This window comes from Sceloporus undulatus, chromosome 4 (assembly GCF_019175285.1).
Source record: "Sceloporus undulatus isolate JIND9_A2432 ecotype Alabama chromosome 4, SceUnd_v1.1, whole genome shotgun sequence".
NCBI lineage: Eukaryota > Metazoa > Chordata > Lepidosauria > Squamata > Phrynosomatidae > Sceloporus > Sceloporus undulatus.
The window spans coordinates 4,615,194-4,637,899 of NC_056525.1; the positions used below are offsets into that span (position 1 = coordinate 4,615,194).

Genomic DNA, 22,706 nt, shown 5'->3' on the forward strand with positions numbered 1-22,706 from the left:
CCCGCGCCCCATGTCTCCGGATGATCTCTCCCAGCGGTTTCATGTAAATGTTAAATAGCATGGGAGACAGAATGGCTCCTTGAGGGACCCCAGTTTTAAGGGCCCGCTCATCGGAGCACACGTCTCCCAGCTGCACCATCTGGGACCTCCCAGAGAGGTAGGACCGGAACCACTGGAGCGCAGTGCCCCCGATTCCCACCTCTGCGAGGCGCCCCAGAAGGATACCACGGTCTATGGTATCGAAAGCCGCTGAGATGTCCAAGAGCACCAGCAAGGACACGCTTCCCCTGTCGATGCCCAGACGGAACTGTAGTGAACTGTAAATTATTCTACACTTGATCATAGTCCCTGTGAACTGTGAATTATTATACAGGCTGAGTCTCCCTTATCCAAAATGCCTGGACCAGAAGTAGTTTGGATTTTGGATTTTTTTCAGGTCGGGAATATTTACATATATGGATATACAGTTTCGGATCCCCCCCCGTAAAAGGAAAAAACACGGATGCTCAAGCCTCATTGAAATGAATGGGGCTCTTGCCTGCGGAGGCGTGGTGGCAGCACGCAGGGCTCATGCTGCGGGAGCCCGCTATTGTTTCCTTCTGGTACGGGCCTCCCTCACTTCCGTCGCAGCTTCCAGCGTATGCTGGAATCCGTGTATAACACGGGTGCACTGTATATAGAGACAGAGATGGAGAGGGGATCCAAATGTCAACACAAAATTCATTTATGTTTCATATAATTGCCTTATTGGGAGAAAGACGGGATGTAAATCCAGTAAATAACTAAAATAAAATGTATACTTTATACACATAGCCTGAAGGTAATTTTAAATAATTTTGTGCATGAAGTAAAGTTTGTGTAGACTGAACCTTTAGAAAGCAAAGGTGTCACTATCTTGGCTACCCATGAAAAATGTTTGGGATTTTGGAACATTTTGGAATTCTGGAGAGTCAACCTGTATATGCTAATAATCCATGTTATATGTATTGTACTGCATACTGCAAGAGTAGGATGCTGCATATTAATTTGATTTGTAAATATAGATTTAAATTATAAATATGCATTGTATCTACTGTAAATTGGTACTGGAACAAAGTAAACCAAGGAATGTGGAATCAGTGACCTTCCATTAAAAAAGGAAAAAGGGAGGGGAAAAAAGGGTAGGATCAGAAAAGAAAGTTTGCTTTATTTATGCAGCAGAAGGAGTTGCTTATTCTCCAGTCGACGGGAGGAGATGCCATTTTTTAACCGTGTGTCATGTAAAAAACAGCAACAATGGTGCAAGTAAAACAAACAACGAAAGGTTTCTAATTTAACCTTCTCCCTGCTGTGCTACATTTCTGCTTGCTGTGCTGCTTGTTTCCCTGCTGTGCTACTTCTCTGCCTGCAGGGAAGGTTGTTTTGTTTGTTCAAAGTGTGTTTACCCCACTCTTCTGCCCCAAAACAGGCTTGCAGAGTGTCATCCAAAGGTAAAGGAGTTAGCAACCACATATGTGATTCCCCCAGTGACACTGTCCGCGACCTCAAATAGTTCACTGCTTTGTTTTTACTTGCTCCATTCTACCAAGTCGGTGTAAACAAAAACTGAACTGCAGCAAAAGGATTTTTTGATTTAGGATGCCGGCAAACCTGCCGTGTCCTTTTCCAAGACACCCCACTCCATTGCAGAGCTTGGAAGGTTTTAGATTTTTTGGGATTCGTACTCCCAGAATCCCCTATCTACCATGGCCATATAAAAGTGACTTTTCACCCTCGAACCTACTTTACCCTTGCTACCTCATAGGGATGCTGAACCTTTCTGATTTTATACCCACTATTTCTCTGTCTCTCTCTCTCTCTGTGTGTGTTTCAAAGCCGGCATCAACTTGGAAGGAACACTCAGAATCAAAAGCAATTTACTGTAAGCACCGGAGAGAAGAAAGGAATTCATTTGCTTCTTGCTGTGAAGGAGAAATTTGAACTATTATGGCAGGCAGTCACTGACTCCTTCTTGCCTGAGATTTTAGCATTACAATCGCTGTTTCCTTTGCCATTGAAAAGGCCCTAGAGAAGACTCTTGATGCCAAAGATCTGTATCCCACGGGCTCCCTGTCTTTTGGAGATCTCTTTCACAAGTCAAGCTTATCCTTGCTGGACCAAAGATACAAGAAGGAGCTGTTGGGTTCAGAAATTCAGAGGACTTTGTTTCCCCAGAAGAGCAGTTCAGCAGTGAGAACAAGCTGGTGGTTTTGGATTCCCCTTTCCATGGAGAGAAATCAGGCAGGATTCCTTGCATTGGCACCATCTAGATTGAGTGGGCAATTGTGACAGGCCCAGGGGCCATTTTTATGCCCTGTCACTCTCTTGATCTGTCGCGGTTGTTGTAGTTGTGTGCCTTCAAGTCATTTCCAACTTATGGTGACTCTAAGGTGAACCTATCACAGCATTTTCTTGGCAAGTTTCTTCAGAGGAGGTTTGCCATTGCCATCCTCTGAGACTGAGAGAGTGTAACTTGCCCAGGGTTGCTCATTGGGTTTCATGGCTGAGCCAAGATTTGAATCCTGGTCTCCAGAGTCAAAGGCTCAAACCACCACACCACACTGGGTCTCTCTCATGGGCTGCCAAGGAATAAACCAAAAATACAAAGCGGTCAACAGTCCTCTTCCGGTTTGTTACCCAAAGATAGGTTGCCGGGACTAGGGCTCCCCACCAACGGTCAGGGTTACTTCAAACGTTCAGGAAATTAGCTTTGTAAGAGGCTTGAGTAACCTTTGGGCCATTTGCACCAGTTTACAGCAGTACTAACTGAGGAGGACTCCAGGTTTTAGGTGAATTAGGAGAGTTTTTAGTTAGAAAAATCTCACATGCAGAGACAGTAGCGATTCATACAGACACAGCATTCAGAGCTAACTGAAATAGAAATATGTAAAGGGACAGCAGAGTTTTAGGGCTTTTGGAGTTTACCTGACTGATGGGAAGACAGTGCGAAGCTGGCGTGGAATCTCTCAGACTGGGATGCCTGAGGGCAACACAGAACATATGCAAAGGAGTATGCTAGCTGTGTGCACAGAGACTATGTTCTCGGAACCAATATTTATACCTAAAAAGTAGCCCCAAGCACAGGCTATCTGTTCAGGTAACAAAGGCTGGATGTCTTTTCCTGCCTTTTGATGGCTTTAATTTTATAGTGTGTCAAAACCAGTGACTGGATCAGGACATCCCCAAGATGAATGGATGGGGAAGTTTGGCTAGGGACACAACAGGGGACAGGCAGAGAAGTTGGCTTACAGCTTTGGGTGCAAGGAGACCCTTTGTCTCAGTTTGCAAGAGGAAATGCAGATTATTTGGGGAGAAGGAAGGACTTAATTCATGCATTTAGATTTGATAGTCTTGTTTACCTGGATGCACACATGCCTTGAGACATGTTCCCTTTCTCCTGGGAATCTGAGCCAATGCTCCTGAAAAGTCACTGATCTCTCAAAAACATGCTGTCTCCAAATATGAGATTTGTGTCTTGCTGGAAGATGGCCCTAAGCCCATGCTACATAGTGGTGCTCCATGGACTGGTGCTAGTCCATGAACCATCAGCTACTGGTCCTGAGAGGGATGGAAAGAAGGAAGGGAGGGAGGGAGGAAGGAGAGAAAGAAAGAAAGAAAAGTAGAGCTGTAGTCAATGGGCCTGCTCTCTGGCATACTGAAGGGAAAAATCCCTGGCACATTGAAGGGGGAAATTCCCATCCCCTACCTCTGACAGTTTAAGAAGTATTGCTGTAGGCAACTATTTTGCCACTGTGTGAAGAGGCTCATGGCTTAGATTGGGTCTGATTTCCAGCATCCCATTCTCCCAACAACCTCCAGGTGACCCACCTCTGCTTGTGTGGCTACCAGCACTAACATCCTTCATGCCTCTTGGCAACAGAATCTCATACTTGTGTGTCTATTTTGGTAACTGCTTCTATAGTTGCCATGCATACCGATAGCTTTACCTGTATTTTAGCTAGAGGGTGAGCCAACCTAGATGGTAAACCAGTCTGTTGAGAATTGTAATGTGACTGAACCACACTGAGTATAATGTGTGGTGCTTTCTGAATGAGCAAAAAAGTTGAACTTGTAAAAAATATGTATTTTGTTAAATTACTTACCTGGGAGGCTGGTGAACTTTAAAGCAAACCTGCATCCAGTGCCAGCTTTATTTTTGCAAAATAACATAGAAATGAAATGTAGCCACTAGGAGAAAAGAGGAAAGAAAAGAAAATGAAACTGGGTCTAGGGAACAGGAGGGCTGATGTACTTTGCTGCCTGTATTCCGTATTGTGTGGATTTCCACGGTTGGCATATTTGTTAGTATGGTTGCATGTGCTTTGTTTATTTTGGTGTGTGCATTTTGGGTACATGGAGAATGTCTCTGTGTATTTCAGGTATCTTGGAGGCGTTAGCATGTGCATGTATTTCTTCGTGTACCTCGTTTGCCATCTTTGAAATAGGTATTTTGGGCCCCATACCCAGTTACAGATAAATCAGTGTGTGATGGATCGATTTTCCCCCATTGCATTTTCTGTCATTTTCTGGCATCAAAATAACTCACTTGTGCTTCGCATTCACAATGAATCGATCCAGAATGATTTGGTTCCAGCCAGCTGAAGGGCAAATTTGAATCAATTCTGATCTGCTTGTGGTTCACACTTGCGCAGAATCAATTTATCGAAAAGACACGGAAAAAATCAGCATCAAAAAGGTTTAATGGCTCTGGTGCATGGCCTCCCTTGTCAAATGGCTCAGCAATTTGGTTTAAGTGGGAACCAGGATCGTTTGAACTAGTTCAAACCGAATTGCAATCCAGTTTAAAAAGTAGTGGGAATGCGACCTTTAGGTATTATACTGGAACATCCTTATGGAGTTTATCACATGAGGGGAAATTGGGACTTTAAACAGTGATTAAACTGAAAAAATGGTGTAATTGACGTTAAAATGCAATTAAAAAGAGAGTAACACAAGAGCCATTGTCCTGTGAATAACTAGGCAACAAACAGCAAAAAGTAATTCACCAGAAAATCCCAAGACTTTTTCTTGCCTGGTTATTCATGAGTTAATGGCACTTTAATCATGTTTCACCTTGACGTCTTGTAAAAACCATTAGTGCAATTGTGTGATAATAATGGCTTACTCACGGGATAATATTGCTTTGAACACTACATCGAGTGAAAACTTTTACTGCAATTGTGCGATAATAATGGATTAATCACTGTTTATACTTCCAATTGTCTCCGTGTGATAAACTCCACGTATGTCTTAGTATTTCAAGCTCAGCCCCCACTTCAGCCTTGTATTCAGTTTCTTGAGCAAATTACTTGCCTATGAACCTCCTCATCCGTTTTCCTTTGGGGGAATGGGTGCTGGCTCACCCACCTGTATGGGTACAAAAAGCACTTCTGCATTTTGGAGTGCAGAACTCTCCTCTACCTTGTGTTTAGATTTTTAGAACTGGTTGCTTTTAAATTGTCTACACTGAAGGTGCCGTTTATAATTGAATGCTGAATTTTGCCATTGTATATCACACAAACTGCCTCTGGGGAAGAGCGTAAGCTGTGAAAAGGGAACTGAAAAAAACACACCATTAAACAAGAGAAAAATAAAAATGCTGTAAAGCAGCTTTCGCCAACCTTGTGCCCTCCTGATATATTATTCTGCAATCCCAATGATCTCCATTCATCATGCTGGCTTGGATGATGGGAATGGTAGTCCAACACATAAGAGGCTGAGGAAGGTAGCTCTAAAGTGCTACATAAATGTGGGGCTTTTCTGGAGATGCATCTACATTGTAGAAATAATGCACTTTGTCACCACTTTAACTGCCATGGCCCCGTCCTACAGAATCCTGAGATCTTTAGTTTTTGAGGCACCAGAACTCCAGCACAGAATCATAGAATCAGAGGAGGCTAAAGAGCTTGTGAAACTACAAATCCCAGGATTTCATAGGATGATGTTACAGCACTTAAACGTGGTATCAAACTATCTTATTCCTACAGTGTAGATGCACCCAAAGAGTCATTATAGTTCATAATGAAATCTTTTGGACTAATATGTCAATGCTGTAGCTCCATCCTATGGAATCCTGGGATCTGTAGTTTTACAAGGTCATTAGCCTTCTCTACTAAAGAGTGCTGGTGCCTCACAAAACTACAAATCACAGTATTCTGTAGGATGGAGCCATGGTAGTTTAAGTGGTGTCAGGCTGCATTATTTCTGCAGCGTAGGTGCACCATTGGATGGAGTGTGCAAAGTGCAATGCAAGTGAGCCCTCTACACATAAGGATCTCTGATCTTCCTTGAGATAAGTCCAGTGCTTTTGGTACACATTGTTCCTGTCCAGGTATGAAGCGAGAGTGAATTCCCTCCTGCAGCCGGAGGCCAGAAGTCTCCATCAATAGCTGAGTGGGTTGTGTTGTGTACAGCTTGTGCGTTCTTCTGAGCCCCTGTTGCTTCATTCCTCTGTTCTGCACACCAGGTTGTTTCCCACCCCCAGACGCTAAAGGGAAGGGCTCTTTGGTGCCAGGAAATCAAAAGCTGTTGTTCTTCCATCCTGCTAAAAGCTTTCCAATGGATGTAATTTGTATTCTTCTAACTTGTATGTTTCGCTACGTGGGTTGGAAAAGCAATGAGCATCAAGCTGTGCTTTATATTTTATAGTTTGGCTGTATCACGTTTGCTTTTTCCCATCTTCTTCTTTTTAAAACACTGATGTTTGATTTCAGCCAACAGACAGTGCCTTTTATTTTGTATGATTCTGGAAACTGATACAGATGTTTGACAGTCAGCCCTTCTTATATACGGATTTCTTATACATGGATTCAAGCATCCACAGTTTGAAAATGTAAAAAAAAGTATAATTTCAAATATGAAACCTTGATTTTCCATCTTTTATAAGGGACACCATTTTGCTATGTCATTATATCTAATGGGATCTGAGCATCCATGGATTTTGTTATCCATGGGGGATCTTGGAACCAAACCCCAGCGTATAACAAGGGTCCGCTGTACTTTCCACCTTCCCTGGGTGGTGTGTTCCTTATCTTATGGCAAGGGGCATGTATTGCATTCTATGTGTCCCTTACTCTGTAAGATATACAAAGTCATTGATAGTGAAGCTCCCACTTACAAGCTTTTTAAAGGTCTCCAGCCCCCTTTGTTCCTCATCCTTTGTCTAGCTGGACGTTTTTAGCAGCATCAGCTTTGACAGGGTGGTGAAAGTTGAAGAAAGACTTTCATTGTTGGAGCGCAACAATTAAAAATGCAACCAATTGTGAGATTGTAGCAACAATGTAATAAAAGTGAGATCATAGCAACCAATACAATAAAAGCAAAATAATGGGATTCCACTCCAGCTAATTCTACTGTTGCCATGTATATACTATAACAGCTATAATAGACAAGGTAAACAGCAGCTGCCTCTAGAATGTGTTTCTGAGCATGTTAAACAGCGAACCTACGAAAGCTCATGCTACCAACTTCTCTCTTGCAGTTAGTCTCAAAGGTGCTACAAGATCCCTTTGCGTAGTGTTTAATGTAAATGACAAAGACATTGAAATAGTCAAAGTATTCCCATATCTTCGGTCATGAATTGGAATGGAGATTGCAGCCAAGAAATCAGAAGAGGACTAGGGCTTGGAAGGGCAGCTATGAAAGAACTAGACAAGATCTTGAAGTGCAAAGATCATAAAATCATAGAGTTGGAAGAGACCCCAAAGACCATCCATTCCAACCCACTTCTGCCATGCAGGAAGACACAATCAAAGCACTCCCTGTAAGAGATGGCCACCCAGCCTCTGCTTAAAAACCTCCAAAGAAGGAGATCCCACCACTCTCCGAAGCAATGCCTTCCACTGTCAAACAGCTCTTGCTGTCAGGAAGTTCCTCCTAATGTTGAGGTGGAATCTCTTTTCCTTCAGCTTGCATCCATTGCTCTGGGTCCTGTTCTCTGGAGCAGCAGAAAACAAGCTTGATTCGTTTTATTTCACTGAATACTAAAGTTAGGATTATCCACAACATTGTATCCCCACTATGGAGGTTATCACATGGGGGAAAAGGGGGAAAGAAAAAGGCATACATGATCGCTTGATTGGGACTTCTCCTGGGAAGAAACAGCAATTAAATGGGAACAAACTATTCATGGGGCATTCAATTAATAAGTTTCCCAATACTGCGATTGAAGCACAGTTGCCAGGGTGCAAAAGCCAATTGCACTTCAACCGTGGAACTGGGGAATCCAGGCATTTTAAAGGGGCAGCACCAGCTAGGTATCTTTACATTTTAAAGGGAACTGCCTGGGGAGCGTTCATTTTTAAAACAGCTGAAGGCAGCAGCCAGGGACATTTAAAATTTAAACTGTGCATGCGCACAACAATCAATTCCAATGTAATATCGAATCATTATCTGATGTGTGGAAAGCAATCGTGTGGTTCTATGGGTTTTGGCTATCATTTCTGCATGAGAGCATAACTGTGTGAAAATATTGAGGGCTATAGTGCCATTATTCCTTTCTCTCTTCACTACTGCGATTATTGTTGCATTGGCCCTCATGCGATATTCTCCAATGTCAGGATGGAGAGCTGGAGGGAGAAGAAAGATGATAGGAAGAAAAATCAACTCATTTGAAATATGGTGGTAGAAAAGAGTTCTGCAAGTCCTGTGGACTGCTAAAAAGAGAAATAAATGGATCTAGAGCAAATCAAGACTGAACTCTCCTTAGAAGCCAAGTTGGCTAAACTGAGACTGTCATCCTTTGGCCATATCATGGGGAAAATGCCTTGCTAGAAAAAACAATAATGCTTGGTATGGTAGAAGGCAGCAGGAAAAGAGGAAGGTCACACTGTAGGAGTATAGACTTAAGGAAATCATGGCTTAGATTTTGCAAGACCTGAGCTATCTATTGAGGAAAGGGTGTCTTGGAGATGTCTCACTGCAAGTCAAAGTTGATTTGAAGACAGTTAACACACAGATTGTTATTATTGATGCATTCCTTGCCTAGTTCATACAATTGCTCTCTAGATGAGGTTTCTACAGTGTGGGCTGAGATCTAATTTTGCTTCTTGGAAAATAGGAAGATGGGGGGCCTAGCTCCATGGAGACCAAAGTGGTTTCTAAGACACACAATTCTAGCACGTGTTGAGCTGTATGAAACAGAACACCTGAATGGCATTTTCCATAGGCATGCAATGAAATATCTAGTCAGAAGACAAAGCAAGACAACCAGGTGGGAGTTTAATGTGCACTCAGTATGTGCAAAACTTCCCTCTGTCTCCATGTGAGCCTGCGATAGACACATGCTGCTAGTGTGCCTTCTGACACACAGGAGTTTATCACATGAAGGAGACTGGGAGCTTATCCTACGAATATCCCAGAAAAATTGCATAATTATGTAAAACGATTTCACACAACATTGCACAAAACTCGCTATTAAAGTGGTCACAAAGAAGCATTAACATGCGTCTTTTTCCTTTTGGGATTTCGGCAACAATGCATTTAAGATATCACTTTATTTGCACAACTGTGTGTCATAATAATTCCTGCAATTACTTGCCATTTTCACTTTATTTGCAGGATGCTTTAAATGCACTTTAATCTTTCTTTAATGCTAAAATTAGCCCCAGGGTTTTAAACTCCTAAAATAGATTGCAAAGGATAAGCATCAAAGAATATCAAAGAGAAAAAACAAAGCCAGGCTAAGAGAAACAAACACTCAAAGACGCACAACACAGTACAGAGAAGACCAAAATCCCCAACATTTCCCCAAGGTTTTGGACTACAGCTCCTAGCATGCTGGCTGGGGGACTTGGGATTCATAGTCCAAACGGGTAAGTTTTCCAACCTCTGAAATAAATAAATGCTTATTTCTGCTTTTTGATAGTGCTCTGGTACCTGCTTTCCTTTCGCCAGCAAGCAGAAATGTTTTTATTCAGGCAGGCTTTTAAAAACAGGGTGGCTTTTAAATGGGGTGCGTGTTTGAGTTCTGTTTTTAACTTTTGTATGTTTTTAATGTCGCCGTAAGTTGGAAATGACTTGAAAGGACACAGCGGCAGCAGCAGCAAGAAATGGTTGCTTCTATACAACCAGTAATGAGACAAGAGCCCTGTCCTTTATATCCACCATAGTCTTCAACCCCAACCGGAACAAAACCAAATACCATAGACATTTATAGTCTGAGGAGTTTGTCACACGTTGTGAGGATACAGTGCTGAGAAGCAGAGGCTAACACATGGGATGCCTTGAGCTCAAGTGTGGGATATAAATGTACCTAATAAAGAACTACCTAAATAATAAATTATTTAATGGCATGGCCGGGAGTGGGTTAGATGACCCTTGGGATCCTATTACCTTTCAGGATGCTATCATTCTAAGTCAACACTCAGCTGGCAAATGTGTTGATTTATCATTCAAATTAACCCCTTTCTCTGCTTGTGACTAGCAAATGGATGTAGGCTTTTGTATTTTGAACACAGACATATGAAAATATGCATTTTAAGCATTCTGTTTAATAATTTCTCCTCGTCTCTTCTGCGTTGCTTGCGTAAAAACACAAGGGAGTAGCTGAGAAGACTGTGTGCCAAACACAGCTCCCATCACTTGCAAGGCATCAAAACCATCCCCTTCAGATCAGACCTTTTTAGTTTTATTTTAGTGCTCTCAAAACTGGAAATATCTATCATGTAAAAAAAAAAATCCTAGTTCTTTGTGTTTCTCTGGATGTTTTTCTCTTTAAAAGAATAGCAGCTTTTGTTACGAGAAGAAAATATCTTTCAATCCTTGCAAATTTCTTTTGGGAATCTTCAGTGCTTTTCATGAACTGGTGAATTATGGCGCTGCTGAGATCTATTCAGGGGCATTAATTTATAAGTGAACAGAGTTCTCTTCAAGCGTATTTATTTATCCTGAATATTTATATCTTGCCCTCAGGTTTTTATGATTTGTGCGGTGGAGACAAGATGAATTTCTGAGTTCTGTCTCTGAATGAAGTCAGCATAATTAGACGGTTGGTTGGTTGGATTTTTGCTGCCCTATAGAGCTTCCTCCAGATTCCACATCATAATTCACTGACTTACTTCAAATAAATATTCAGAGTTTATTATGATGTCAAAATGTGGGAAATTGTGGAAACTACAAATCCCAGACTTTTATCCATGGCCATTAAAGCACTGCAGCACAGATGCAGCCTTGTTGTTGTGTGCCTCCAAGTCATTTTCGACTCATGGTGACCCTAAGGCAGGGATCCCCAAACTTTGGTCCTCCAAATGTTTTCGACTTCAACCCCCAGAAGCCCCAGCCAGCTTGGTCAACAGTAAGGAATTCTGGGAGCCGAAGTCCAAAACCGTCTGGAGGAGCAAAGTTTGGGAATCATTGCCCTAAGCATGGTGCAGTGGTTGGATGGCAACTCTGGAGACCAGGGTTCGATTCCCAGCTTGACCATGAAACCCACTGGGTGACCCTGGGCAAGTCACACTCTCTCAGCCTCAGTGGAAAGCAATGGCAAACATCCTCTGAACAAATCTTGCCAAGAAAAAAACATGATAGGTCGGACTCAGGGTCGCCATGAATCCGAAATGACATGAAGGCCCACAACACACACAAGGTTTCTTGGCATGTTTCTTCAGAGGGGGGTTTGCCATTGCCATCCTTTGAGGCTGAGAGAGTGTGGCTTGCCCAAGGTTTTTCAATGTTGGAGGTGGGATTCGAACCCTGATCTTTAGAGTCATGGTCCACTGCACCAGTTTGGCTCTCGGATGACCCACACGTTGCCTTTGAAGCCACACAATTGCATTTCTTTGACGATGGGCAGCCTGTGGCCCTCCAGATGTTGACTGCCATTGCCAGACGTCCTAATTTAATATTGTAACAATTTAATTCCTTTTAAAATGTACTTTCCCCTGTTTTTTAAATTGTACTATTTTTTTATGTTGTGATTTGTGAAGCACCTCTGAGTCCCAGTTCTGGGGAAAGAGCGGGATGCAAGTAAATCCAATCTTCATCATCATCATCATCATCTAGTAGTAGAGCCAAAAAAAACCCCTTAGCTTTCCATGGCTCAGATGGTTTTTAGATTGTGAATTTTAAACAATGAGTTTTAAACGTGGATTGTTGTAATATGTGTCTATTTTGGCCTTTTAAACAGATGTGTATTTTAATTGATGTGTTTTAACTAGTGTGGTGTGTCTGTTAATTGTTGCCGTCCCCTGCCTCAATCTACAGAGAGACGGAAATATTATTATTATTATTATTATTATTATTATTATATTTATTCAAGGCTGGGAAGACCACTCTCAGTACTTGAAATCCAAAACAAACAAACAAACAAACAAAATCCAGGGGTGGCCTACGCCAAAGTCCAATATCCTCCAAAACCCACCAAAAAGTGATACCTTAATGGGGACAACCAAAATGCACAATATATATCTTGCAAGCTTTCGAAGCGACACTGGCTTCTTCGTCAGAGGAGTGTTGGTTTTAGGGTATTATTTTTAACTATTTATGTTTAAAATTTTATAGTTGTAATTTTTAAAATACTTTTACGATTTTAATGTGTTTTATATATGTTGCCAGCCGCCTTTTGTCCCACTTTGGGAGAAAAGGCGGGATAAAAAGAACTAACTAAAGAAAAACCAGGCAAGGTGTTGAAACCCACAGAAGCCAGTGTAGCTTCGAAAGCTTGCAACGTGTATATTGTGCCTTTTGGTTGTCCCCATAAAGGTATCACTTTCGGGTGTATTTGTTGCTGCCGTTACTGGATTTACTCTCAGCGCTTGTGATTCTGCTACTACACGTTTTCCTGTAGGAGGACTGCGACTCCCAGAAAGCGTTTCCCTCAGAGAAACCCAACGCAAAGGACGCCGGGAGTCGCAGTCCTGAGGCGCAGTTTGGCGCAAACTGAGGCGGGGACGGTTTGGAAGCGCCTGAGGCCGAAGCGCCCAATGAGCCTCCTTCAGAGGTGAGGCGTGAGCACAGGCGAGGGAGAGGCGCGCCTTAATTAGCATCAGCCGAGGAGCTAAGAGGGAAAAAGGGCAGCTTTCTGTCTCCTCAGGCGCTGAGAGGCAGACAAAATGGCGGCAGGAGCCTTACTTCCCCCTCAGCTTTTCCTCGCTCAGTATTCAGAAGGAAAATGGGCGTGGCCTGGCGGCCGGAGTCAGACGAGGACTACTGCGCATGCGCGATTCTTAACCCCCCCTCCTTCAAAAGCCAGGCAGTGTCAGGCGAGGAGGGGGAAAATAACCGCCACAGCTTGTTGCTACTGCGCAGGCGCCATTGTCAGACGAGGGAGGTGTTTGGGGGCGGGGCCAGATGCTGCTATTACGCAGGCGTGACTCCTCTTTCCTTCAAAGGCTGTGCCCATGCGAGGGAGCCGCTGGGGGCGGGGCGTAACGTTAGTGGCTACTGCGCAGGCGCGGCCCTTCCCCCTCTTTTTCAAGAGCCGAGCCGTGAATCCAGAGCCTTTGGGGGCGGGGCATAGCACTAGTGGCTACTGCGCGGCTCCTCCCCCTTCTTCATCAGGGGCTGGACTGTCAGGCGAGGGAGCAGTGCGGGGCGTGTCGGGCGCGGCACTGGCTGCTACTGCGCAGGTGCGGCTCCTCCCCCTTCCCCGCGGCTGCTTCCCTCGCCAAGGCAGCGCCAGTGTCGCCTGAGCCGCGCCTTGCTTCGGACGCTCCCTCGCCTCGCTCCTTCTCCGGGTGCGGATTTGGGAAGAGGCATCGCCGCGGGCTGGACCAGGATGGGCGTCCGCGTGGAGACCATCGCCCCCGGGGACGGTGAGCCAGAGGGGCGGGAGGAGAGGACCCCAACCCCCCAAAATATGGAAAGGGGGGCCTTCGAACCCTCCCCTACATCACCCCTAACGGTTATTTGTCTCTCTGTCTTCCCAACATCCCTGCAGGGAGGACCTTTCCCAAGCGAGGCCAGACCTGCGTCGTCCACTACACGGGTGAGTCTTTTTGGGGGGTGAGGTGTCTGTCTGAAGGGGTGTCTTCCTGTTGGGGAAGAGAAAAGGGGCCTGGGTTCAGTTTTGCCATAATTGGGGATGAGGGAGGGTCTGTTTGGGGGGTTATTTGGGGGAGGATATAATGGAGGTCATGGGGAGCGTGGCTGTTTTGGGGGAGAAAACATAAGGGGGAAGGCACTGTAGGGCTTTTGGGGGGTAGGACATACTGGGAAGGTGGGTCTCTTTTTTGGGGGAAGAAGGGGGAAGGGGATCTTTCCAGCCCCATATTAAGGGAGGGAAGGGGTGTTTTTTGTTGGGAAGGAAAGGGTCTGGGTTCAACCTGAGCCATATTGGGGGGGGGGAGGGTATGTATGGGGGGCTTATATGCAATTGGGTTGGGGGGGATATAATGGGGCAGATGGGTATGGAGGCAGAGGAGAACAGGATTATTTGGAGGGTGAATGTAGGGGTTATGAGGAACGGGTTTGTTTTGAGGAGAACCTAATGGGGGATTGTGGGGAATAGGGTTGTTTTGGGGAGAACATAATGGGGGGTGGTTATGGGGTTGTGGGGAATGGAATTATTTTGGGGGGACATAATGGGAGGAGGTAGGTATAGGGTTTATGGGGAATGGGGTTCTTTTGGAGGAGACCATAATGGAGGGGTTATGGGGGATGAGATTATTTGAGGGGGCAAACATGGGGGAGGAGGCATTGGGGTTATGGGGAATAGGGTTATTTAGGGGAGAAAAAGGCTTTGATCTGAGGGGGAATGGGGTTATTTTGAGAGAGAAGATAATGGGGGAAGTAGGTGTGGAAGTTAGGGGAATGCAGTTACTGTATTTGTGGGGAGGTATGTATGGAAGGGCTATGGAAAACGGAATTACAGTATTTGGGGGGAGAACATAATTAGGGGGATCCATGCTGGTGGGGGAGGCGAAATGTACAGGTTTATGGGACCAGTGTGCTTTCCCCCATCCCATACCTCTAGGATGTGGCTGGCCTTCCCATTGGCCTCCTCCAACTCTTTCCCCAGATGGTGCAGTACGTAAAAGGGCTGTCCACATCCCAGTCTGGTGTCTGGTGGGTTGAGTCTCTACCACCCCCAAGGATCCCCCCCTGCTTTTCTGGGCAAAGCAGTCATTCTGCCTGATCCTGCCTTTGGAGAGTTACTCCTTGGCCGAGCTCTTGGCAAGTGCTGGTGCATTGTTGTTGTGACCTGCCTGTGTGTGTGTGTGTCTGGGTGACCCTTCCCTGTGAGCTTTGTGATCCGGGTGGCCCAGGCTCGAGACAGGCACCCTGCTCTCTCCCATTCCCAGAGCCACCTTCTCTCCGCTGCACTGGGTTCCCTCCTGGCCAGTGACAGATCCCTGAACAGCTGTGCTCAAGGCCTTGGCAGAAATCATCTCACGGAGAGGAAGATATTACTTAGATAAACAGTTGCTGCCCTTCATATTTTTAATTTTGACATCAGTCTTGGAGTTTCTGGCAGGCAGTTTGGCTTGCGGAGGATCTGCAATGGCATGGCTCTGTCTCAACTGCCTTTTTTTAGATTGTAAGCCTGAGGGCAGGGAAATGTTTAATTAACAAACTGTAAGCCGCTCTGATAGCCTTGGCTGAAGAGCGGGGCATAAATAAATAAGTATCATTATTACTATTTTTGCAGTTTTTGTGTGTGCGCCTTGTCTTATTATGGCTCCAAAGTGATTGTATGTCATTTTAGACCCCAGGGCTGTGTTGTTGTATATCTCATGCTCCAAATTACCTCTTATGGAAGCTCTTTCTTTCTTTCTTTCTTTCTTTTGCTTCTTAGGCTCAGAAGGGGGAAAAATCCTGATATTTTGAGATCAGAATCTAATTTTAGTGTAGGAGGCCTTTTCTAATTCTTTCTCTCTTTCTTTATTATATTTTAATATTTATATGAAGCTGCTATGTAATTAAACCATCTCACCTATTTGTGCCCATACGATGGCTTGGTTTTCTGAATTCTCAAGTAGAAGAAATTTGCAGTACCTGATGCGAAATAGTAACAGTTCCAATTAGGAGAGCGGTGCATGCTCCGGACTATTCTAGATTAATTAGTGATCTTGTTGAATGAGCCCTTAATGTCTGGGGTCTGCAGCTTTTGTGTCTCTGTTTGTGTGCATTGATTACTGTGGTATGTTGCTGTCTGCACCAGGCTGATCCTTTAATGCTGTATAAAAGGGAACATTATAAATGCTGGGGAATGCTCAGGCAAGAGAGTGATTGTAGCAGAATACTGCATTGAAATAGATGCGTGGAGGTTTGAAAAGGTGATTCATTAATTATGTGAGAAGTATTTAGGTTTGACACTCATTAATTATGTTAGAAGTACTTGGGTTTTGACACATATTATACCCTTTTAGCAAAGATTTGACCTTCACTGTACTTCGGGATTAAAACACCCACATCTTTTGACACAAGCTCTGAAAATGGATGCAGTTGGGAGGCCGGATTCATGCTGTTTGGAATGGGAAAAATGCCTTCAAATGTTATATATTACTTCCTGGGCTTCTGTTGTATCAATTGAAAGAAAAAAACGGGAAAATATTCTGCAGTCTTGTCCTTTTGGTGTGCCCTTTCCTTCTTTTCTGCTGTAATAACCTCTCTTGATTTGGATGGTGGCTCTGAATCTGCTGGAATGTGAACTCTCCACGTTACCTTCTTTGGTAGGTATTCTTGCTTTCCTCCATTGTAACCTGATTGGCCACTGTCTGGAATTGACAGCCTCTAGGTCCATTGAGGTGTTCTCCTTTCCAGGCTGGGCTTCATCGCTAGGAAGAGAGAGAGGTGACAGCCGACTCTTAGGAAGACAGTATCACAAAACTGAAAAAGCACGTGCAGAGGCCTGCCTCCCTCTGTCTCCTGGGGCTGTTAACAATTACAAATAATGAAATATGCATGCTGAATATTAAAATTCCTGCTGATTTCTGCAGCTAGAGAAAAGCAGTCTAAAATTTAGGCTCTAAATAATTCCTGAATCACATACAGAATAGAGGCAGGCTTGACTTTTAACTAGTTGGAATTAAATTCTTGTCTGCTTAGAGTGTCTGTCAGCTTCTCATTCCGTTGGTGTGGAGGGGAATTCTGTGCCATAGGTTGACCTCAGATACTGTGAATGGAAGACCGAAGACAAGAATCTGATAATGGCTCTGATGCTGAAGATTGGGGTGGGTGGTTTTATGCTCCTGGGCAGAATGTCTTTGTGTGCCAGTCCACAGAGCTCTCAGTGTAAGTTGCGCAGCTGCACAGCTGAAGCCCATGCAATGAATGCTGCGCTTTCCCAGAAAATGAAGGCACCTGCTTTTTTTTCCTTTGTAGGGCTTGAATCTGTGGAGAGTCTGTAGGCTGTTCCGTGGATAGTAAAAACACAGCTGCAGATTCTTTTTTCCTTGGTGTTCTTTGTTTTTATACACTCCTTTTTACAAGGGTTCGTGCTGTGACAGAAAAGGTAGCTGAGAAATATGATCAAGGCCACCAGCTGAGTGGGGATCGGGAGTATCTGCAAGACACCAGGGGAAAAAGATAGCTCCTTCTTCTCCCCCCACATGACCCTGGACAGAAAGAGTAAGTTTACACTTCAGGTACTAGGGAGGGCAATCCCTTGAAATGTTGTGGTTGGACTGTCTTAAACCTAAAAGAGAAAGCTGCAGGATCAGTTTTTGGAATGGTGTAGATCATTACAACCTGATGCCTGTCAGATGTGTTAAACTACAATTCCAGTCTCTCCAGGCAACAGGGCAGAGGATGATGGGAGGTTCTTGCTCAATGCATCTGGAAGGCTGGAAGTATCAATATGTTGGACACTTAATCCCTCATTCTGAAAGAAAACAACCCCAATCCATTTTTGTCATTTTTTTCTGGGAAAGAGCTTTAGGAGAAAAAGACATAAAAAGGAGGAGAGGGTGGAGGGAAAGATGCAGTACAGGTTGATCACCCAGAGCTGAGGTTGTAAAGCATATTTACACAATGTTGGGGATGGACAGCTACTTAATTTGAGTGGAGGAGGGATACCTCTGGGGTTTCCCCCTGAATTTTTCCATTTCCCCCTCTGGGCCTTCACATCTCTAGCTTTGTCTGATGAGACTCTTTGGATGAGAGTTGGAGTGTTTTTACTCTGAATTCTAAATTAAATGCTAGCAGAGTCCTAAACAGAAACAGGAACCACTTTGCCTGTCCTGTGTGAATCACATACCGAGGTGTTGTTTTCTTTCAGGCTGTTATCCTTGCCTTCCTTCCCACCATAGATGTGGAGTGACCTTTCTTGGATGGTCCCATTCTGATGGGTGCAAACATGGGAAGGAAGCAGAAGGGTCCTTGGTGCATAAAGACAAGCTCCTCCCTCTCCCCCCTTCCACCCCACCTACCAACTAGTCCATCTGCTTTGCTTCCTCCGCTATCACTGGGTGGGGAAAGGAAATGGGGATGCTCTCTCCCTGGCCGCCTCTTATGCAGACAGGAAGAACAAAGGGATGGCTGGCATGGGATCAGGAGTCTGAGATGGGGCGGTAGACATGTCAGCCCTCTGAGTCAGTGGGGCACCCTTCTTTTTCCACATTGGAGAGGCACTGGGTTTGAGGGGTGCGAGTTACAGCTTTATGTCATCTCCCCTAGGATTCTGCAATACCCCTTAGCTGTTAACAAGCACTCTTGGGCTAAATTTCAGTTTCTTCTTTCATTATTCCTCTTGTTTCCCCCCAGGTATCATCTGCACTCATTGTGGTCTTGGCAGGGTTATTTCCTCAAAAGGCTGGATTGTTTTGAAATAAGCAAGTGGTATGCCATGTAAACAGGATAAGGATTGTTTGCTAAAGGACATGCAAAAATGCTAGATGATAACATCCAGTTTTTGGAAACAAAATATTAAAAATAAAAGAGAGAGATGAGACTGTTTCTGGGAGAAGCTATGCAGGTTCTCTTTCTTACATTCACATCTGCATTATTAGAAGCCATCTGTTGGAAGATAATAAACTCTTGACATTAACTTTCTAGAGAGAAACTGAATGCATAACCTTCCCATTTGAAATTCCATTTTCCTACTGCCACTCTACATCAGATTTGAGATTGTAAGCTCACTGCGGCAGAGACCTGTCTTACCCCACATGAAGTACTATGGTGGTGAAAAGTACTATTGATGTTATATTGGGCCTACTATATACCCACCCAGTTGTGTGACTGCAGTTTCCATTATCCTTTGCAGGTGGCTGTGCTGGCCTTGATTGATGCAGTTTGTAGTCCATAGTGCCACACATTTCCCATTCCTACCCTACACAGCTAATGATAATTTAATGCATGAGCTGCCAGCATTAACCATTGTGCTTTGATGCAGGTGTTTGCAGCTATGAGGTCAGGCCTAAAACCTGTCTTGCCCCTCTATTGGGGCAGCAAGCAGAGTATTCTTCATGGACTATCCTGGAAGCAAAACCACTTCAAGGAAGCGACTTTTTTAGTATGATTCATACTGCATGTACTTTGGAGCTGTTGCAAGAAGGCTTGGCAACTTCTGATATTAGGGTTCTTGTATATTCCTGCTTGGCATCATGGAGGTAAAATTGCTTAGGCATTGCAAGGCTTCCCCCATCTCATGGTATACATGCATGTTCTTTGTGATGACAGTAGCCGAGCAATAGGGGGCAAGAGATGTACCTATCAACTAGAGATAGACTTACCAATATCTGTTTCCTGGAACATTTTGTGCGCTTCTGCAGTCATACAGCATTTTCAGATATATTCATTAGCAGAATAGTAAGATTAACAGCCACAGTCCAGATTGTTTCAGGAGATGTTTCTAGCTACACCAGACACTGCTTGTCTCCCAGGCTTGAAGATATTCAACTTTATGGGATTGAGCACAAGCCCAATTTTGCTGTAATGGCCATTCTGAAGGCATCTTTTCTGACTGGCATAGTGGGGTAAGGAAACTTCTTCTCTTGCCACTCTCCTTTACTAATACAACTGGAGGCAGGATTTTTGGTTCTTAAAATTATGACTGCACCAAATGTTCCCCAGTTCTCAGTCTTCAGTCAGAAACTAGTAATAGAGGTGAGGTATATATTGAGAGCCAGTGTGGCATAGTGGTTTGAGTGTTGGACTACGACTCTGGAGACTAGGGTTTGATTCTCAGGTCAGCTGTGAAACCTATTGGGTGACCTTGGGCAAGTCATACTCTCTCAGCTGTTGGAAGGCAATAGCAAACCTCTGAACAAATCTTGCCAAGGAAGTCCCATCATAGGTTTGTCTTATGGTCTCCATAAGTTGGAAATGACTTGAAGGCACCCAAGCAGCAATAAATAATAAATTGTGAAGACATTTTCCTTTCATTCTTCCTCTGATACAGTTGCACTCTTTCTTCGGCTAAGTCATGTTGGTGAGCTCATCCAGTCAGGGATCGTGAATGTTGTGATGTCAGCCACACACTGATTGTGGACAGGTGATGCCATTGGTGATAAATGAATAAATATGTCCCTGCATATTTTCAAGAGTATGGTGACAAAGTAGGGAAGAGATGTGTTTCTCAAGTTAAATGGAGGTGCTATGATTTGGCAGAGGCATGTGTGCTGATACTTTATGTAGCATATGATAAAACATGCTGGCACATCACAACATTTTCTCCCTCTTCGTCTTTTCTTGTGATGCAGCCTTATTGGATTGTCTTTGGGCTATACATACAATTGAGATTTCTGATTGGAAGAGAGACCTTCCACAGTACATGAAAACAGACTTGGCATTAAACCAACAGAGGAAAACTTTGTTTCGGCTTGGAGCATAGTCAGTTTTTACTGAGTGCCATCAAGCAATATTTTCCTTACTGCTATGCTTTGATTAGTGGTACCTTCCTTGTCACTTCTGCATATCTATACTTATTTATTAAAATACTTGCATCACACCTCTGTATCTGAAGATCTTGGGGCTGAGAACAAGATCAGTGGTGCATTGGGCTACATATCAATAATAAATTTGAAAACTGAAAGAATTCATATAAAAATAGAGCCTGAAATCCAATCATCCCGGAGTGGGCAACTGCCAGGACTTGTGGGGTTTTGGTGGGCTGCACCTCCTATTATTCTGCCAACTGTACAGTTTTTGCTTTCAAGTGGGCAGCAGTGGGGCATCTTAGAGAGCCAAGACTGAACGCTAGGCCTCAGAGGTTTGAATGAACAGCCATGTTTTTCAGTTGTTGATGAAATTAGCCTGGCGGTACAGTGTGTGACAGCTGAGAAGGCCTATGCTTGGGACTTTGCAAGGTTAATGTCTTCCACTAATAGGACATAAACCCCTCCATGTAATGAATAGCCAGGTGAATATAGGGAGGGAAACCCATTGAGTGACCTTGGGCAAATCACATGTTCTCAACCTCAGAGGAAAGGCATTGGCAAACCTCCTCTGAAAAATCTAGCCAAGAAAACTCCATGATAGGTTTGTGTTATGGTTGCCATAAGTCAGAAGGCACACAACTATAACAATTACTACTCCTTCGTGAGTTGACGATAAAGCTTAATGTTGCTTTTTGGACTGCATCTTCCAGAATCCCATAGCCAGGGGTATTTGGGAGCTGTAGTCGAAAAAGCATACACTTTTCCGAGCTGTTATTTGAGATCTGGTGGCAAACCTATTAGAGTGCACTGGTATGAAGCTTAATTAACAGGCTAGTTGGAAATTGCTAAGGCAATCTGTTGCAGTCATGTGTGACTTCTCAAGGGGGAGACTGGAAAAACAAGGGAGTGGTAAAAAGGAAGTTGAAAGGCTAGTCAAAGAGGCTCAAGTCTCACCAGAGCCCCTTTGGGTTTCTGAGAACTACAGTACTAGAAGCTCAGCAGAATGCATGCTGCAGGTCAGAAAAAAATTGACGATATGAAATCCTTGGGGGAAAGGGCAGAAAAGGAACTATTAGGGGAAGGAGTGTTCTCAACAGTGGGGATTCCTGTTTTTCTCATTTCATTTTTCCTAAGGACATTCACATTTCTGGGTACCACCAAGCGGACTTCTCTCAGAAAATGGAAATTTTGTTTATATTCTGAGCAGAACAAAAAGGAATCATGAGCTTGCACAAAAGAAGTGCATACAGGCCATAAGAAATGGAAGGGGGAAAAAAAGAATTTTAGGAGCCATCCACTAACAATGTATGACTGCACAGTTAAAGCTAGTGAGTCATCTTCACCTGTTCTGGAGGCGTCTATCGCTTACCATAGTGATGCTTGCTTTAATTATACCCCATTTGGATGACTGATGTGTTCTTTATGGGACTGATTGCCTTTGAAAAGAGTGGAGAAATGTCAGCTAATCCAAACTGCTGAGGCCAGATAGTTGACTGGGGCCTTGCGACAAGGGAGCACACAAGTTCCTTGTTGCAGCAGCTACACTTGCTATCAGTTTCTTTTTGGGTACAGTTCAAAGGCTTTTTGATGCCTTAAGAAATCCTGTATAGTTTGGCTTCAGGTTATCTGAAGGGCTGCATTTTCTCATCAGAATTCAGAGACATAAAATTCAGTGTTAGTCTAAAATATCAGTGTGCAAATGGGTCTTGTAGCACATTTGAGACTCGTTTTGAGAAAGAAGTTGTGGTGTTAGCTTTAGATGACTTAAGGTCTGCATCTGAGTCTACAGAAGCTTATGCTGCAACTTCTTTCACACAGGCTCAAAGGTGCTACAGCATCCCTTTGCATACTGCATTTCTTAAATGAGCTTACTTTATAGAATCCTAGAGTTGGAAGAAAACTCAAGGGCTGCTCCCTTGCTGGAACTCTCTT

The 22,706-nt window shown here is 43.9% G+C and overlaps 2 protein-coding genes across 5 annotated transcripts in view; both read left to right on the forward strand.

Moving 5' to 3' along the window:
• The window catches only part of LOC121928064 (sodium-dependent lysophosphatidylcholine symporter 1-like), a 66,125-nt gene extending 54,958 nt beyond the window's left edge, over positions 1-11,167 (forward strand). For 3 of the 4 annotated variants that reach the window (XM_042462279.1, XM_042462280.1, XM_042462283.1), the window contains one exon: positions 1,855-5,593. In XM_042462279.1, the coding sequence (XP_042318213.1) occupies positions 1,855-1,959 (105 nt within the window). In that variant the 3' untranslated portion in view covers positions 1,960-5,593. Of the gene's footprint in view, positions 1-1,854; positions 5,594-10,929 lie in introns of those variants that run through there. The other variant, XM_042462282.1, reaches the window with a different exon arrangement.
• A 2,424-nt stretch (positions 11,168-13,591) lies between these two features.
• FKBP1A (FKBP prolyl isomerase 1A) overlaps positions 13,592-22,706 on the forward strand; it is a 29,496-nt gene continuing 20,381 nt past the window's right edge. The window contains exons 1-2 of the mRNA XM_042462284.1: positions 13,592-13,769; positions 13,895-13,942. Of these exons, the coding sequence (XP_042318218.1) occupies positions 13,733-13,769; positions 13,895-13,942 (85 nt within the window). The 5' untranslated portion in view covers positions 13,592-13,732. The remainder of the gene's footprint in view (positions 13,770-13,894; positions 13,943-22,706) is intronic.